At 37.5% G+C, this 17,335-nt stretch overlaps 1 protein-coding gene across 6 annotated transcripts in view; it reads left to right on the plus strand.

Moving 5' to 3' along the window:
- Positions 1 to 17,335, plus strand: part of KTN1 (kinectin 1) — an 86,738-nt gene that overhangs the window by 54,449 nt on the left and 14,954 nt on the right. For all 6 annotated transcript variants that reach the window (XM_087727960.1, XM_087727968.1, XM_087727930.1 and 3 more), the window contains exons 19-31: positions 1,481 to 1,515; positions 2,174 to 2,264; positions 3,302 to 3,370; positions 4,808 to 4,845; positions 7,471 to 7,561; positions 7,722 to 7,790; positions 9,649 to 9,686; positions 11,523 to 11,613; positions 11,697 to 11,734; positions 12,157 to 12,247; positions 12,329 to 12,397; positions 13,792 to 13,829; positions 15,547 to 15,637. In XM_087727960.1, coding sequence (XP_087584086.1) covers positions 1,481 to 1,515; positions 2,174 to 2,264; positions 3,302 to 3,370; positions 4,808 to 4,845; positions 7,471 to 7,561; positions 7,722 to 7,790; positions 9,649 to 9,686; positions 11,523 to 11,613; positions 11,697 to 11,734; positions 12,157 to 12,247; positions 12,329 to 12,397; positions 13,792 to 13,829; positions 15,547 to 15,637 — 849 coding nt within the window. The remainder of the gene's footprint in view (positions 1 to 1,480; positions 1,516 to 2,173; positions 2,265 to 3,301; positions 3,371 to 4,807; positions 4,846 to 7,470; positions 7,562 to 7,721; positions 7,791 to 9,648; positions 9,687 to 11,522; positions 11,614 to 11,696; positions 11,735 to 12,156; positions 12,248 to 12,328; positions 12,398 to 13,791; positions 13,830 to 15,546; positions 15,638 to 17,335) is intronic.

The raw sequence follows: 17,335 nt of genomic DNA on the forward strand, positions 1-17,335 counted from the left end.
GTAAAACTTGTATTTACATCTGTTTTTATTTAACCTCACACTACAGAACTATTTTTAAATAATGTTTGTCATCTCTCAACTGCTGGAAGCTTGGCTTTTACTGCCATCTTAGGGCTACAGAAAGCTCTTTGGTCTTCCAAACTGGAATAAAAATTAGAGCCCTTCATACTCTTCATACATGATAGAAAAAGTAATCCATCCCATTATATATTGAATCTTATTCCACAATTGTTCCATAAAAATAGTATTATGTATTTTTCTTATAGTTTCTTGAACAAGTCTCAGTGGTTAAGTTACAGTGCTAAGATATAAAGTCCTTTGCTATTATAGAGATGCAAACATACCTGAGAGAGGGATATTAGAGTTGTAGTTCATAACATCTGGAGTGCCCACCCATGTTAAAGGATCTGTGGTGATTCGATTTTAAAAGATTATTGACTGAAAATAACTGAGATTGAAATAGACCAAAGATCTAGATGCTTATTGGTTGCTTCTTATGCAGAACATGTAGGCTTCTCAGTCACAATGGAATGAATGGGTGCTCTTCTGAAAGATCTCAAGGCCAGGTTGGTGATAGGTCATCCTAGAGAAAATCTGTCTACAGGCTTGTTAAAGAATTAATACTGATTTGATGGCATGCAATTAGTTATTGTTGGTTTTATATAAATAGTATAGGGTATTTGGTACAGACCAAATATGTTGCAGTGGATGCTATAAAATCCTTCACATTTCTTTGATCAAGAAAAATGTAATATTAAATAATGTTGTATGTTAATAGGATTCTATTTACTAGGGATAACATCAATTTATGAAGCAAATTGCTACTACTTGGAATAATTTTCATCATTCATTTTATCAAAATTGTGGTTTAGAAAAGATTGATAAAATTTAGCAGTGCAGTCATAAAAGATGGCAAGATAATGTAGAGAGCAGTACCAAGGAAAGATTCTCTCACAATGTTAGAAGAGTTAGAAGAACTAAGTCAGGTACCACAAAGTTTGCAACTCAGTCTTGTGTATGGGCAGGAGTATAGTTGAGGAAGACCCCAAAAAGGACAAATTTGTACAGTTACCAGTGGCATTGATGACTATAATTTCTGCATTATGTTATCTGGTTGGGAGTGAAACATAGTGCAAGCAAACAGTCAAATTCTGAGAGCACCAAGAACTTCACTTTCATCTCTCATCTCAACTAACTTGGTTCCAGACAAACATCAGAAAACAGAAAGTGAAAGAAACAGACTATATTTGTTTCCCAGATTACCACATAAAGACTGTCATTTTCCCTCTCTGCTCTGCCACCTCTTCTTAACAAATCAGACATACTCCATTTGAATGCTCAGCTAATGATATTTAAATATCTGGGGTGGGTTTTGTGCCATGACTTTAAGTGAATGTAAACATTTAGATTCCAAGCAGCTGACTATCTTAGGATGAAAGTTGTAGACTTAACATGTATTGCTTTGTTTCTTACTTGTTAGGCTAACAAAGAATTGCTGGAGCAACTGGAAAGAAGGTAAGGAATGGGGGAAATAATCATTTTTCAAGTTTACCTTGCTGTAAATCTGTATAGCGTAGGGTGGGATGGGTCTGCCACAGATTTCTGAAAATATGGCTTGACATAGAGATGTTCTCAAGTTCCATCCTTGACATTTCTATGCAAAGCAGAAATTGGTAAATTGTCGCTACTGAAACTTTAGCATGCATTCTCCCAATTTTATACTGATAATGTTTCCAAAATTCCAGCTGTGCAATTCCCCCCCCCCTATTTTCAGATGTAAAAACAACCCCATGTATATCTAAAGTAGGCTTAAGATAATTGGTGAAAAAAAGAAAATAAAATCCCATTCTCTCCCCCTCCCCACAATTAACAAGAAAGAAGGACACCAAAAAGAAAGGCAACATCATTAGCTTCCATCCACCTTCACAAAGTTAAGTGTGGCATCTGAGCCACCAAAAGAATACCTTCCCTGTAGTAAAAGAAATTGAGGAAGTAGGATGGGAAGGAGCTTTCTGGATGAATTGATACTCTGAGGAGTTAAGGCTGTGTTACAGCTGGTTCTGTGAAGACTATTCAGTGGTAAGCACCCCTTGAGGAAATGTGCATAAAGTTGCCATCCTGATTATTTCAACCAGTTTTGAATAGTTGTCAATGTACATGTTCTTGGCTTCAGTATTACAGATAAGGATGACAAAATAAAGACGGTTGAAGAACTCCTTGAAACTGGGCTCATAGAAATGGCAAATAAGGAGGATGAATTAAAGGTAATGACTTTATGAATGTTACATGGCTTACTTCTCAGTGGTGCGGGAGTGTGTAAGATTTCATAGTACCTCAGCTAGCCAGCTAGCCATGCCAAGTTGCACAGTATACATGGAGGATTTTGTAGGGTTTGTGATGTGGACACACAGCTCACATATAAGTATCCACAGATGACCACTCAAAGAACTGCACTTACAGACAACTAATTGCTTCTTTTACTCCCACCCACCCATCCTTCTGCTGAGAGAATTAAGACATGTTACTGTTCTTTATGCTGGAATAAGATTAGGTCTTTGGAGATTTTTGTGCTGAGGACATCAGAGTGTCATTTGATACTGTGTCATTGAATGCACTTTAGACTGTCAAGCTGGAATGCCTAAATATGAAGATGCCATTCATCATCCCTTTGATATGTGTGCCAGGTTCTGGTATGTCTTGAAGTGTCCAGGGAAAAATTGTAAAGCATTCTTCTATATTAAGATATTATTCCATTGATAATAATAATAAAAGGTGGTCAAATCTGTACTGAGGAGTTACATTTAAGTTAACATACAAATTGAATTTATTGGTTTTTTTTGAGGGACTATCTATGTTGCATTGTACGTGCTTGGGCAATTCAGTCTGGCAGGATTGGTGTGCTTAAGTAACACTCTGTGAGGACTGAAGAAAGACCCCTTTTATGTCACAATGCCTGTCCTCTGGAATGAGGTTCCCCCCAAGATTGCCCCCACCCTGCAGATGTTTCCAAGGGCCTTGAACACATGGCTCTTCACCTAGGCCTTGTTGGTTTACTTCTCACACTCTGCTTGTCATCCTGCCATTTTATCTTTCTTATTGTTTCTTGTTCTAAAATGTCTAGTTTTAATGTTTTAAATAATTTATAAACTATAAAAATAGTTTATAAATTACATAATGTATAAATTATAGTCACTGGGAGTTGGGCAGCATATAAATTTAATTAATAGCAACAGTTACTATTATTTAAAGATCAGTAGCAGTGTTGCAACTCTTCAATATTGAAACTCTTTTGTTTGTAAAGGCATTGAGAACAGAAAACTTATCCCTGAAAAGTGAAGTTGAAAGTCTTCGGAAAGTACAGAATGAGCAGGTATATCTTATCAAAACTTTTAAAAAAATCTTCAAATGGATTGCTGGTAATTATAACTATAACATTTTCCATCTATTAGTATCCTGCTAATTATAACAGTATCCCACTGGAGAATTGCAGTGCTGTGACAATGTTTTGTTTTAAAAGCTTTGAAGAGCTGGCTTTTCCCCCAGATGCTAGGTTAGGAAATAAGTCCCCTCTGGGAATACCAGTTTCATTTGTTTTACATTGTTTTGATTGTTATCTTATCTTGTACACTACCCAAAGTTACTATTAGTTAAGTAGCCTACATATTTGATTTATAAATATATTTTTTGTATGTCTAGAGAATTTTACTTGAAACTTTTGGATTGTAATTGTTGCTACTCTGATTTGATGTCTGTTGTCACATCTTGTTTTACTACATCCTGTGAGTTCTTTACAACCAAAATCCAGCTAGAGTCTGCACCAGTGGTGGGTTGCAGGCGGTATGCCCCGAGTCTGCCCGGAGAACCGGATACCGTTCTGGTATGGTGCTCCAGAGGGCCCACCCGCCCGCCTGAGCTCCTTACCAGTCTTTTAAGTCTTCGGCACTTACGCGCATGGCGCGTACAGCGCCTGCGCGATGCTCCGCTGAACAGCTGGAGCGTTGCGGAGGCTCACGGAGGCAGTAAGACGCATGTGTGTACTGTGCGCATGTGAGCACTGCACACGTCCATGTGAATGACGCCAGGCCCATTCCAACCGTACTGGTTGGAACGGGATCCGGAACCCACCACTGGTCTGCACTATATCTTTTATATAGGAGATAACATGGTACAGATTTTACGGCAGTTCTAAAATATTGACATTTTCAGGAAGGCAACATTCTCTGGTTGCTAGTTAATGTTACCAGGCAGAGAATTTGTATTGTAAGCTAAGCTGTGCTTAAGGGTTACTCTTGGAATGTAAGTTCATCTCAGACACTAGTTTATATTAAATACAATTGTTTGGTGGTAGGATATATGCCCATCATTCCTAATATACTACTTCCAGGGACCCATGTTCCAAAAATCACAGAGGAGGGAAAACTGTATTCCAGTGGGATGCCACTAGAGTGAAAATGAGACATACAGAATATTTTTCACAAAGAATTTGGAGAGCTAAATTGTGTTTGCCAACTGTGTTTAGGATTAAATTACTAGTAGTTGCCAAATACTATTGTTTACTTTGATTAAATAATAGAACTAATTTGTTTTCTAATTTGTAATTATAGTTACAATGCTACAAATACTGTTGTAATTCTATTACTAATTTCTCTTAGTAGATCAATATAACAATTCATTTATTAATTTAATAATTAATAAAAACTAGTATCATTTGTGCCCGGTAATCATTATTATCATTTGAAGCATCCAATCAGAGTGATTTGAGTCTCTCCTATTAAATGCCGATATATTTTCATCTTTTTCCCCAAAGGTATCATTTGCATCCGTGGTAGACGACCTGCAGAGGGTGTAAGTAGCAGCATGACTTCCATTTTAATAAGCTCTAAATGTTTAAATTTTGTTACTATTTGAAATTAAGTGAATAAATATTGACTTAAAAATTCTGAAACACAAAATATCTAAAATGAAATGGTGAATGTTGCATTTGGTATCCCAACATTTACCTCTCTCCAAAAAAGTATACCTTTTTATATTTTAAAAAATCCCCAATCACCAAAATATTTGATGTGTGAACGTTTCTGTGAGCAAAGGATTTTTGTTGAGGTAGTGGCCTGTCTCTTCCCCCAAGCCCACACCCTGCATTAATCCTACTGTCCATTGTAGATTGAAGGAATAATAACCAATTCAGCTCACTGTATCTGTTCATACTTGAGGGGGTCAGAAGCTTTTTAACAAATAGGTGAAGCTAGGAAAATTACATCTAGTACCTGGGCAACTAGCACAGACTCCCTTCAGGGCTATATGCACTTTCAGTTGCTCTTCTCTCTGTATACCAATGACTACAACCCTCTGTTAAAGTACTGAAATTTCCAGATGATACAACAGATGATTCAAGACAGTGATGAGTCTGCGTATAGATGGAACGTTAAACAACTGGCCGTCAAAGTTCCCTCTAAGCTGTGCGGCTGCGCGGCTGCGCACGTGACAAGAAAACGCCGCGCAGCAGTTTCCATCTGCCGCACAGTGTTTTTTAATGTCACAGCGTGATGTAACATCCCCCCTTGCCCGCCCCACACAGCCCTCGGCTCCTTCCGGCCTCCAGCTCCACCCTGACCCAGGAGGAGGGAGAATTTCTTTCACCAACCTACCGCTTCGGCTGTCGCAACTGCGCCAGGGCCAAGCCATACGAGTTGAAGGGTGATTGGTGGAGGGGAGGTCAGAGAAACTCGTCTCCCTGTGCCTGTGACTTATGTGGGTCACCGAGGTACTGTTTCCATAAAAGGCTTTTCCCGGCACAATGTCAAAAACTGGAGAACCATTTTCGGCCAACTGTCTCTGCGTCTCTCTCAGCCCTGTAAATGGTCCGCTTGATCCGAGCACAAGGGCCATTGCATTGGGCATTGAGACCGGCCCAGTCACACACAGACACACACCCTGGTAGGACAGAAATAACATAATAACCAGCTGAGGCGCAGGAGGCAAAAGGATCATTGGCAGCAGCAGTGGCATTTCGCCACGCAACATTCTGCTTGAAAGGCAGTCTGCCTAAGCTGTCGGAGCCTATAAGGGCCCCCGAAGTGGGCAGGCGAGAGAGACCGAGGGAAGTGTTACCCTGATTGATGTCATTCCGAGAAATATTCCACATGAAGAGGCGCAGCTGGTTGTGAACCTGAGCCTTTCCTGCTGGCAAAGGGGAGAGGCAGAAAAGATCTAAGCAAGGCGGGGCGAGGGGGAGTTTCATTTCGCCTATCTGCTTAAAAACTGTAGAGTGAATTTCAGGAGGAGCCCTTCTTTTCTACCAGTACTATATTACCATACCACCTCTTGTGATATAGTACTATATTCGACAGCCCACTATCAGCAGTGGAGTCCTTCATGTTTTTGGGTTCTGTAATCTCCCAGAACTTGAAATGCACAGTTAATATTAGAACCATCATTAAAAAGGCACAACAAAGAATATTCTTCCATCAACTCAGGAGATTCAGATTGCCCCAGGGGCTGTTGATACAGTTTTACAGAGAAATTATTGAGTATGTTGTTTATACTTCTATAACTGTCTGGTTTGGTACTGCAATCAAACAGGACAGGTACAGACTCCAATGGATAATTAAGATTGCAGAAAAAGTAATTGCAACCAGCCTGCCTTCCATAGAAGATCTATATATTGTGCAAGTTAGAAGGAGGGCTGAGAAGATCTCTACAGACTCCTCATATCCTGGACATAAAATGTTCCAACTCCTTCTCTCAGGACAGCATTTCAGGGCATTGCATGCCAAAGCAACTAGAGACAGGGACAGTTTTTCCCCTCTTATCATCACTTTGCTGAACACCTAATTCTCACAGTGCTGCCTAATGTCTGTGTGCACTTACCCATGTAGTATGTCTGTAGTATTATCACTTTTCCTTATTATCTACTTTACTCCCTTCACTTTTTATTGGCATGATGATGATTCTATTCCTTTGCATATTGACTGAGAGCTTCTGCACAGGAGACAAATTCCTCGTGTGTCTAATCATACTTGTCCAAATAAAGTATTCTGTTCTGTTCTAATCTGAAATTTAGTATTGGAACAATTTAAAAATGCTCTAAAATTGCTATGGCTGAGCTTTAAGTACTCTTTCAGTAAATATGAATAGTTCCTATATGTACATTTTGAAATTGATTTTCCATACGTTGTCTGCTACTGTATACAAAAGCACTGAGATATATCAAAATAAATGTTTTTTTAATGGAATAAACCGGATATTTCTTTACTATCAAGCATTATTAGTTCTTCCATATCTAAGTTTTGGTTTGCTATTGTATTTATTAACATCCAATTACTGGTGTAGAAATATTGCTTGCTTTCCACCATTTGGCAATCTACTTCCTGATTAAGCTCTTTCTCACCTTGTACAAGAACTTATATATTTAAAGTTTATTTTCTAAAATACACTCTATATCTGCATTTACAATTTTATGCCTTTCCAAAGAATTAGTGAAAAAGATGGAAAGATCAAATCTGTGGAGGAACTGCTTCAAGCTGAAGTCCTTAAAGTTGCAACCAAGGAGAAAACTCTTGGGGTAAGTATTGGATCAATTGGATGTTGATGCTCCATTATTTGTGGCATTAACTTGTGAGTGTGTTTACCTCTGCACTGCCTTTTAGTCAAATTTGTTTTTGTAACATTTTCATTTGGTGTCGTCTCCATTGTACGATTTTGTGTGTTTTGTCATTGAAAAGGCTTTGGAACAGGAAATAGAGGCTGTGAAAGAAGAACTAAGAAAGGCCCAGTTTGAGAAGGATACTCAGGTAAAGCCATTATGAGCTAGCAGCTGGGTGCATTTTATTCGGCATTATTCCTCCTTCCACATCTAAGAGCTTTTTCCTAATTCTCAGTAGAGGCTTAAAAACAATGAATCATATAGGATTGCAGTATTTAATTGATAATTCAATTTGATTAGGAGTACGTTGCTGAATTTTAAAAAAGAACATGGCCTCCACTAATGTTAAGCAATTTCTATGTTTCAAAAAAATCTATCTTAGAAAAGGCTTATCAGTATGTATGCAATAGGAGGAAGGCATTTCCTAACATAATATGTCTTGTCTACATCTACATCATGTAATCGTTACAAAAACATCATGTAAAGAAATGATAGTTCTAAAGAACAATCATTTTTTTGCCATATGCAAAATTAATTCATGAACTCAAGCTCCTAATATCATTGTCATCGTTGTTGTTATTGTTGACCAACACAGTCAAGGTGACTATATAGTAGTTATAGTAGTGACTATAACATTGAACCTGGACTAGGAGGTCTCAAAAATCACTGACTATAAGTCAGTCAATCTTTCTCAGCCTAGCCATCCTCACTATCTTTATTGTGGCATAAAATGGAGATTCCATGAAAGGTACCTTGAGCTCCTAGAAAAACTGAGAAATATAATAAAGTATTTTTTTAATTTAAAATGATACTTCTGAAGATTTACAGAAATGCTAGAGTTGTCATCCAAGAAGAATTTTAAGAAAACAGTTACTCTAAATGGTATTTAGGGATATAATATTATAATACACTTTTATAGATCAATGGTGCAACTACATCTGGAATATCGTGTGCAATTTTAGTGATCACAACAAGAATATAATAGAACTAGAGAAAGTTTAGAAGAAGGCAGTTAAGATAATCAAGGGCTAGAATAGCTTCCCAATGACGAAACATTGTGATATCGCTGGCTTTCTAGTCAAACAAGAAGGCAACTGAGAGGAGACAGAATTGAGGTGTACAGGATTATGCATGTATTGATATAGTCAGCAAGGAAAAACTATTTCCGCCTTCCCCAAATATAGGAAATGGGGATCACTCAATAAATCTGAATCCTGAAAGAATCAGGATAAAAAGATTCTTTTTTATATAACATGTAGTTCAATTTTGGAATTCAGTGCCATGAGGTGTGGTGCTGGCTACCAGCTTGGCTGGTTTCAGAAAAAGCTTAGTTTGATTACTGGAAGTCAAGGGACCTATTATTTCAAGATTTTCATTATTGCCCATTATTTCTTTTGTCTTCCAGAACACAACATTTTTAGTCCTAAAAAATGCTCTTTTTCTAAAGTAGTCTGACTGCATTTAATTAAATTCCTAAGAGTAACATTTTACAGAAGTGTCAAAGTATTCCAAAAGACAACTGTATATGTTTGATATTAGTACTGTATTAGGGCTTGCTATAAAAGGGACGCAGTGACTCAGTGGCTAAGACGCTGAGCTTATCGATCAGAAAGGTCGGCGGTTCGAATCCCTAGCGCTGCGTTACAGAGTGAGCTCCTGTTACTTGTCCCAGTTTCTGCCAACCTAGCAGTTTGAAAGCACATAAAAAATGCAAGTAGAAAAATAGAAACCACCTTTGGTGGGAAGGTAATAGCGTTCTGTGTGCCTTCACCGATGAGTCATGCCAGCCACATGCCCACTGAGACATCTTCAGATAGCGCTGCCTCTTCAGCTTTGAAATGGAAATGAGCACCTCCCCCTAGAGTTGGGAACGACTAGCACATATGTGTGAGGGGAACCTTTACCTTTATGGCTTGCTTTCTTATCCTCCCCCCCTTGGACTTATAGTTTATCATCATTCTGCACATTTCTTTTGACTACCTATATGTGTATTTTTTTTCTGTTAGGTGACATTTGTTCAGGAAGTTGAAGATCTTCAAAAACAGTAAGTTTTTCTGATAACAAGAATTTAGGTGTTTTCTAGCAGTCCTTTTTAATAGAATGTTAATAGAATATAGTTCTAATTTTCATCATGTTTATCGTATTATAAACAGTTGTGTAATCTAGAATTGGAAAACTATGGTAAGGCTTATCGTAAGTCCCTGATTAGAGCTTAGGTAGCTAAAATTGAAGTTATTTTAACAGCAAGTAAAGATATTAAAACAACTGCAATTGGTTGTTGGTCAGGATAATTAGTCTACCCCATGTGGAAATTAGGTACTACAAGAAGGAAAAGTATGTCATGTGTGATTGGCTGGAGAGATACCAAGAGAGGCTGCAGCACCACCTCTTTTAAAGACATTGACATTCTCTTTCAAGAAAACATTACTCATCTGCCATATACAGCCACCCATACCTTCTCTGATTGCCCAAAAAGCCAAGTGGGGCATGGATCTAATACAATGATGGCATAGTTCATACTAGAAAACCATCTTTTATAGTTCATCAGTTGTGTGAATTCAAAGAATCCCAGATTTTAACACAAAATGCTGGATTCCTCACAGTAGACTCTACCCTATTGGTTTCCAGACTAGAGTAGGTATGAGTGACATTTCCCATGAAGAAACCTACAAACATAGCAGCTGGTATGCAGGAGTTTTGTCCCAAAATTCTATCGTTAAAGGATCCAGTCACTCTAAATAAGAATAGATGCACAAGACAGCTCTTGGCAAATTGTCATGGGAACTCCTAGTGCAGTTTGAACATTTTATGAATACGTTAGATGCTAGGAGTGGATCGTCTTAATAGGTACTCTGCCCTTGCAGAATTCAGGAATGCCATAATCTGTAGCCTATTCAGGAAGTGATTTGTACAGCAAAGGAGAGTAGTTAATGTCCTTCATTCAAAGATCTCGTTTGCTCTGATATGAAAACCTTGTCAAATACATATTTGTGTGTTCAAAGCAATAATTATGTGTAAGTAGCTTAAGGCTACTTGAGGAACTCATGAACTGCTCAAGATTTCTCTTCCAGCGCATTATAGAAATATAATTATAGGAATGCAAGACCTGTAATCCTTGGAACTCCCAAACCATCACCAAATACAGCCAGAGCTGATAAAAGTCATACTAGACAGTCAGTACAACAGGAATCTCAGCATGTCCTTATAGCCAATCTGTGCACAAGCCTTCACACTTGGTCATTTCTGGGAAATCCTGGGGGGAGAGAGCAGATTTATGATAGGCAGCATCCCTGTCATTTGCTCAATCAGAGTTCAAAGTCTGATAGACCTACTGGGCTAATAAGAGTAGTAAAGAATGCATGAAATCAGTGAAATATCAGTGAAATCCAATTCAAGAAGGGTTTAGGTGTTTTCTTTTTAAAAATAATGATGAAAAAAAAGCTTTTCTTCAAGCATGAGTTTATTCTTGTGCTTTTCATGGCAATAATTTGAATGTATTGCCATTGCCTTTTAAAAAAAATTTTCCAGGCTATCCTGTAGCTTTTTTATTTCTGGGAATCTATCATCTAAATACAAATCCAGGTTAATTCTTCTTAGTTTTTCAGCAGCTAACTGGACATTATGAGGACTCTTCAAATTACTTACTTACACTGTTAGTTTTACTGCTTTTTCTTTGCTTTTACCTTACTGTTCTTTGTATTCTGGTGAGATGCTGACCCACATTGCTGGCCTTGTGATCACGCCCTGAATTCAGCATCTGGCTTTTTTGTCTATGAAGACATACAACAATTGCTATTGCTTTTATTTATTGTCTGCTGTTTATTTATTTAAATAGCCACCCATCTCACAAATGTAACTTTTGTCTTGTTCTCTCTTACAGATTGAAGGAGAAAGAGGAACGGGTGAAGAGTCTAGAAGTATTGTTGAAAGAAAAGGAGAGTGAGATTTCGAAGAATGTAGAATGCCTTCAGGTATAGTTGATGAAACTTTAAAACTCAGGAGATGATCGTAGATATTTTGTCACATTAATTTTCCCTTGTCTCTTTCCTGCTAGGTTTCTGTTGCTGCTTCTATTAAAGATCATGAGGCAATGTAAGTGAACAAAGTGGAACGTCTTCCACCATTATCTATTCTTTCACATTTTGACTTGGGATAAATTCTTGATGCAGTTGGGGTATGAATGAATAAGAGAGACATTTCATTGTACTTGGTATTGGTTGGAACAGCTTTTTGTATTGGGTGATGCCCTCTTTCTTGAAGACTTGCTCCTGTATCAAGGTAGTAAATCTTCAAATGAACAATGAGAGCTTCTGACACAGTTGGTTTCCAGAGCAGTCAAAGAGGCATGACAACCACAATTAGTTGGGAAACTTGAAAAACAATCCTGTCGTAAAAAATGTTTTCATATCATTCAGCCCTGAATTTGCTTGCTGGCTAAAAGATTCTGTTTTGAGTCATTTGATGAAGGTTCATTTTGGGTATTTATGAGTAATTTTTTTAAACCTTGTTCACAGATTGAGAGAGAAACAAGAAGAAGTGCAAGAAATGGCAGCATTATTAGATGAGAGGGGAAAAGAGGTTGCTCACCAAAGAAAAGAGTTGCAGGTGCCTGTGACAGTTTTAAGAGGAGCGGGAGGGGTGTTAAGAAGTGGGCACAGAGATTTAAGACATTATCTTCTTTCACAGGCTGTACAGGAAGAGAATAGGTTATTAAGAGCACAGATTCAAGAAATCAAGCAGGAAAACGGCAAACAGGTATTTCTCCAGATTACTAAATTTATAGAGTTAAAAAATAAGACAGCACATGTATTGTGTTCTTTCTGCCTTAGGAGTCACTTTGAATAAAATCAGTTAGCTATTGAAATTACTATCTGCCAGGTCTCCTGTTTGCCCAGGTAAGGAGAAGGGATTTTCTGTCCATTTATTGGAATAATGGATCTTACTTTCTAGACTATCATTTTACCCCTGTTAGAGCATGCACTTCAAGAATAATAATATTTTAATTGCAACAGCATTCCTTTGTAAGGTCTCCATCCTTTCTTAATTTCATCCTTTATTAATTCCATTGCAGCATCATATGTGTGAAATAGGTGTTTGTGTGTAAATTTTAATCTGATCAGGAGCATACAAGATGACAGAAACCTTATACACCTATTTCACTCCTTCATAAGCATCCCCTCAAATCAGGTTGGTTTTAGAGACATGGTGGCTCAGTGGCTTAATGACGCTGGAGATGGTTTCTGTTCCAGTGGTTCAAGTGCTAGCGTTGCGTGGCGAGGTGAGTTCCCATCACTCGCCTTAGCTTCTGTCCACCTAACAGTTCGAAAGCATTTTCTATGTGAGTAAATAAATAGATGCCACTTAGATGGAGAGTCAAGTTGGTACTCCATGCAGGCAGCTGTGAACTTTCCTGGTTAAGGCTCCCATTTATGAAACAGTTCAAAGGGAAGGAAGGGGTCTTAGGATGACGCTTCAGGAAGAGCCCCTTGTCTTTCTGATGCGAAGCCAGCTCATCTTCCTGTAGCATAACTTGGGAAGCATGCGAATGTGTCCTACAACAGAGTGGGTAAATTGGCAGCCAAACTATTACTGTGCAATAGCATTGTGGTCTCCTGGCTAATGTAACAACTCCACACAATAACAACAACAGCAGGAAGGAGGTTTTACCTATTGTTAGACACATTTAAAGGGGCAAAATATGTGTCTTGAGCCTCACAGAGGTTTAAGATACTTAAGAATTCATTTTTGCTCTTTGATTTTCCCAAATTCCCCCCAAAGAATTAAACAACAAAAAAGATCCCTCATTCTGACACATAATAATGCTACTGGCTCAGTGGTGTCCTAGAACACCATAAAGTTCAAAATTAAACTTGTCAGAAGTAAATTAACTGCAGGAAAATGGAAATAACATCTCTGTCTTCTGTGGTGTCATTAGTACGAAAAGCAGATGAATGTCTAAAGGTAATCCATATATTGCAATAAGTATTGCTCTAATTATTTTTGGGCAATGTATGGCTTGGCTTCCAGTCTTCTGGGAAAAGCATAGAGAAAAATCTTGAGGTAGCAAATGGCTACATGTCAAATACTGTTAAGCTGGGGAAGTTTCCACTGCATTTCAGTTAAGTGATTTAAGTGCTCCTCTGTTTCAGGAATCCTTGGTTATCAGGATTGAGCAACTTTCACAGCTGTAAGTTATTGTTAACTTATTTCAGCATATCTTTTACATGGGTATCAACCACAATATTCTTCTCCTGGATTCTGTTTCATTTTCTGTTTCCCTTCATTAGTTACTCTTTCCTCAGTAATTCAGCTACATTGGGTAGCTGAAAGCCTCAGAACAGTTTGTACCAAGAGGTATGAAGCTGATATATGGCTCAGGGGCTTGAACACTATTGCTTGAAAAACAATATACAAGTTGTACAGAAATTACTTATCTTCAATGATAACTGTATTTGTGTTTCCTTGGACATGGTCTGTTGCATTGAAATGAAACATTTTTAAAAGTGTTTTTAAAAAACCACATCAAGATTATGTTTGACTGTCTAGATGTACAATACAAAAATATTGTCCCATCTCTGCTGTTCGGACAATTTTCGTGAGGAAAAATAACCTTGGCATTTAAAAATGCCCCTTTAAAAATTCTTGACTATTTGACATTCACTTGTAATAATCCTAGTTTTACCTGTGGTTTTATGTTTATTGTAAACAGTTAAGAGATTGGTTTCTTAGTGGTACAGAAAGTTTGCATTTTATTTACTTGTGAATAATGGCACACTTTATATCCTTTAGAAGAATGTATTCTGCACTCATAGTGATGTTGCGGTATATTATAAACTGTTGCTGTTTTTGCTAAAATACTATTTAGTTATTGGCAATTACATTGTACAAATATGTTAAATTATTTAATGATAATTGTGGGGGATGTATTATATTACTATGATATGCTTCCTACAAAATTATCAGGAGAATGTTGTTGGGTTCTCTTCTTATTAGTTTTATCCTCACACTAATATGAGGTAAAACAGTTGAGTAATTTGTTGAAAACTACCCATAGAATAGGCACACAGGGACTTAAATTTGAGTCTCCCTTGATCTTGATCCAATTTGTGCATCAACATGATGGCATGTAAAACCAATTCTGAATGCAGAACATCTCTACTTAAAGGAGACAAATCCATCCTCTGAAAGCTAAAATCAAGAGAAACTTTACCACTCAGTGCACTGTTGCCATTAATTGTGGTGTGACTTTAATTTTAGTTTGGGCTTCTAGACACAAAATGACTCTTTAGAAAAAAGCAGTTAAAAAGAAAAGTGGATAGGGAAAGAACATATTTCAGAAATTTCCTGCATTCTCATTAAACAGTTTAAATTTGAAAAAACATCAGGTGTACTATAAGAATACTTATGGGTTATATGATGTGTTGCCTTCTACATTTAATGGTAATGCATGGAATAGCAACCTTATGGCCTCTCCTCACTGGATACAGCTTGGAAAGGAGAGTCAGCCACTAGGGAGAAGAAAAAGATTTATACTGGAAACCAAATTTTGCATCTGTTTGCAGCACTTCCTTTTTAAGGAAAGCTTTTAAAACTCCATATCTGGCAGAATTGTTGTTGGAGGGCAGAGACATATTTTATCAAATAACAGGCAGAGGAAAAAATTAAGAATAATTAATTTATAAAATAATTTGCAATTGCTGCCTTCTTGCTTCCAACTGAATCCATCAGAAATGGGATTCTTCCTCTACCTACTTTTAAAAGAGTATATTTTCTAGTTCTCATGATCCATATAGATAACAGAGGGGGGAAGGTCAGTTGTCTTTTCTGTTGAAGAAACAAAAACAGGTCCCTGTCTTATTCCCTTCTACATGGCTGTGACTTTGCCTTTTCTTGTATGGATTTAGCATTTCTGGGAAAGAACAAGAAAACACCAGCCTTCAAAACGAGTTGGGCTCCTTGAAACTTGCAGTGGAGCAACAGAGGCAAAAGAACAATGTAAGTAACTCCTTTTAGAATAATTTTTGGAGAGAGGATGTTGAAGGAAGAACTGCTTGCATCCCGAATATTCTCGTTCTAGAAGATTCCTTGATTACAGCCCCATCTTCCTCAGCATGGGCTGTGGAACTCATAGGAGCTGTAGTCCAGCATGTCTAGAGGATTTCTTTCACCGTTTATGTCATGTTTTAATGTACACTTTTATCAGTTGTTTTAACCTGACCATTTTTTAATGTTTGAATTTTACTATAAAACACTCTTATTTTGATGCAAAGTGAAACACAAATGTTGTAAATGAATATGTATATCTCAGGCCTCCTCTTTTAGCCCCTTTCGTCCAGCAGTAAAAGCAGAGTGGCTTTTAAGGGGATAGTAAGAGGGATATTTTACTCTCCCTTTTATATGAGAAAAAGTTTTTGGAGGTATCGGAGAGCGTCCCACTGCTTAGTAAACAAATTTCAGAAGAAGAAAATGAGGTATTTTCTAATTGGCTAAAAGGTGTCAAACTTGCATTGTCATGTGACCTATCAGGACTTTTTTTCCCCTTCGCAAAACCAACCAGGCCACGAGTTTGACACCCCTGAGCTAAGTGAATTTCTTGAAAGTTGATAGGAAAATGCTTCTGAAAAGCATTACCCAATTAAGAAAAAACTCCTTGACCAAAGAAGCAAACTTAACACTTACTCATTTCACCTGCTCAGAGATCTTTTGACTTGGTTTGAGCATCTGAGAGCAGGACAAGAAGCAACAGTAGCTCATTAAAGAGAGATCCTACTGAGAAATTTCCTGACAGTGAGAGCAATTAGTCAATGGAACAGTTTGCCTTCTGGAACTGTGGATGTTCCATTACTGTAAATTTTCAAAAAAAGATTGGACATTCATTTTATCCAGGATGGTCCTGCTTTGGACAGGTGGTTGGACTAGAAGACCTCCATGGTCACTTCCAGCTGGATGATTCATCTTTTCTCTTAAGTCTTTCTGTTGCTCAACAAAACTGGAAACACACAGGGCTGTCAAATCTCTTGTTCTATGGGTGCTGCATAAGGTGCTCTGAAACTTTTCTTTTGGAACTTCCTAAATATTTCTCCTCCTAAAATACATTTCATCTCCTTCCAGCAGTCACCACAAGAGGAAGAGACAATGGATATATAGACTGTGTAGTTTATTGAGAAGGGATAATTGAATTTGCAAATTTCCTGTTCACTTTTAGAAAGCTATTTTAGCTTTTCATTTTATAAAAAAATTGAATGAAAACAAACTAAAAAGGTTACTGTAGAGGTTTGTGAGGTAGGAGAGTAAGGATGCCTCCCCTTCAAATCAATACACAACTGTCAACTTTGGAATTCCATTGAGGAAAACCATTCCCTTATAATATGACGATCATCTAGGAAAATAGAATTCTGATTTGAATTTCTCCTTTGATTAATGTACTGCTGCTTTGTATTTTAACACAGTTTTGATTATTTTATCAAAATGTGATTGATCACCTTAGACACATTATGGAGTACAAATTCAAATGCCAAAAATGTTTAATTCTAAGTTTGTCTTCTGATCCACCCAGTGAACATAAACTAAAACAGTTTTGTCCTTCCTCTGGCAGTCACCAGAAATTAGGAGAAAGTGAATCGTAATCTAATATTCACATCATTGGATCATCTTAGCTCAGCACTTTTTACTCTTGCTGGATCTCCTTTAAAG

Source organism: Thamnophis sirtalis, unplaced genomic scaffold (assembly GCF_051295495.1).
Source record: "Thamnophis sirtalis isolate CommonGarterSnake01/CBP01778 unplaced genomic scaffold, rThaSir2_p1.2 scaffold_1, whole genome shotgun sequence".
In the NCBI taxonomy this organism is placed as follows: domain Eukaryota; kingdom Metazoa; phylum Chordata; class Lepidosauria; order Squamata; family Natricidae; genus Thamnophis; species Thamnophis sirtalis.